Source organism: Hyaena hyaena, unplaced genomic scaffold (assembly GCF_003009895.1).
Source record: "Hyaena hyaena isolate Hyena2069 unplaced genomic scaffold, ASM300989v1 scaffold_886, whole genome shotgun sequence".
NCBI lineage: Eukaryota > Metazoa > Chordata > Mammalia > Carnivora > Hyaenidae > Hyaena > Hyaena hyaena.
Genome location: NW_024081520.1, coordinates 339,862 through 341,596, shown reverse-complemented (window position 1 = coordinate 341,596; position 1,735 = coordinate 339,862). Strand labels below are relative to the sequence as shown.

At 63.1% G+C, this 1,735-nt stretch overlaps 1 protein-coding gene across 3 annotated transcripts in view; it reads left to right on the top strand.

Annotated features, from left to right (window-relative positions):
• Positions 1-124: 124 nt before the first annotated feature.
• Positions 125-1,735, top strand: part of GAK (cyclin G associated kinase) — a 53,072-nt gene continuing 51,461 nt past the window's right edge. For 2 of the 3 annotated variants that reach the window (XM_039220351.1, XM_039220350.1), the window contains exon 1: positions 125-389. In XM_039220351.1, coding sequence (XP_039076282.1) covers positions 245-389 — 145 coding nt within the window. In that variant the 5' untranslated portion in view covers positions 125-244. Of the gene's footprint in view, positions 390-1,125; positions 1,203-1,735 lie in introns of all 3 variants that reach the window. The other variant, XM_039220352.1, reaches the window with a different exon arrangement.

The following is a 1,735-nucleotide window of genomic DNA, read 5'->3' as shown; positions in this document are numbered from 1 at the left end:
CGTCACGAGACCGGCGGCGCCGCGCAGGCGCGCTCTGCGACCGGCGCTCTGCGCACGCGCATCCGTCCGGCGCGGCGGAAGTGAGGCACCGGCGATTTTCCGGGCTGCGTCGCGCCCCCCGCGGGCCTACGTCACGGCGTCGGGGCGGAAGATGGTGCGGTTCGCGGCCGGCGGTTGCTGAGCGGACCCGGACGCAGCTGCACCCCGAGCTCCCCGCTCCGGCGCCCGCCGCGGGGCCGTAGCCATGTCGCTGCTGCAGTCTGCGCTGGACTTCCTGGCGGGCCCGGGCTCTTTGGGCGGTGCTGCCGGCCGAGACCAGACGGACTTCGTGGGGCAGACGGTGGAGCTGGGCGAGCTGCGGCTGCGGGTGCGGCGGGTCCTGGCCGAGGGTGAGGCCCGGGCGGCGGGGCGCGGGGCCCGGCGGCGGGGGCCAGCGTGGACCCGACGGGCGCGGGGCCGGTCTGGAGGGGGCGGGGCCAGGCTGGGCAGGGTGCGGGTCGGCCCGGCGCGGCGGCGGGTGGAGAGGGTCGCCGCCGGGGGGAGCGGGCGAGGCCGACCCTGAGTGACTGCTGAAGGTGAGTGAGGCCGGGTGTGGGGCCGGGCGCTTCCTTGCGGGAGGCGTGGCAGTCGGAGCAGGTGTGGGGCTGGCCTGCAGCCGGGGTTAAGGCCGTGGCAGTGGGGAGGAGGTGGGGAGCAGGTGAGGGGCCACAGTGGAGGCGGAAGGAAGGGAACCCTTGTGAGTCAGGGCCCTTCCATCTAGGGCCGTTGTGGGGGTGGTGGAACGGCACTGGGTCTCCAGATGTAGGGCCGGCCCCCCTCGATTGTCAGGATTCTGAGCGTGGGTGCTCGTGCAGCTTGCTGAGGCTGGTTGCAGTCCTGACCTCCTCGGATGCTGGCGTAGCCGGTGCTGTGACCCACAGCCTAGCTCCTTCGTCTTCACCTGGGCTTCCCTTTGCCCTGATCTCTGAGAGTCTGTGGGAGCTAGGGCACGCCAGCGGTTGTCACCTGTACGGAACCTTGCAGGCTGGACTCGTCAGGCATGGAGGAATTTCCGGGCCGATCTTTAGTCCTTTGTTTCTGCATGCTGTTTCCAGCTTCCTGATGTCCTTTCTCTTCCTCACACAGAATCTATTGCCAACGTCGAAGTGATCCCATTCTCTCTTCTGGATTTTCCTTACATTTTGTCGGGGGCGCCCACAGGGGTATGTCACGTTTTGCTAGCTGGGCTGCTTAATGGCTAAGCACAGTTGTCTTTGGGGCTTGTACTGAAACAGAACGGTATTTCCCGAAATTAACATGGGGCGAGGGAGCAGCAGGTTGAAATTGCAGACCTGTCTGGTAGCTCTCAGGACCTCTGGGTCAGCGTGTTACGTGGCCGCTTCTACTTCCGTTTACGCTCATTTTGAGGTAGGAAAGTGGCTGACCAGTTTGATGTCCTTATTCCTAAGGACCTGAGGGGATATTCTGGCTGCGACATCATCAGACGCTGTTTCTCCATAAAAACAAACAGATTTTGAGGGTGGTTTTTGTTAAAAAAACAAACAAAAAATACCCCAAAACCCAACGGCAACCCAGGCCCTTCTTCAGAGGTGGCCCAGACCGTCTGCTAACGCTCTGAGGCGTGCCTGTTAGAATGAGAGCTCGCCCACAGCAGTTCATCTGTTCTGAAAGTACCAGACACTTGCCTTGTGTTTTAAGAGATCCATAGTGGACAGTAGGCAGTGTTTGTCTTCTG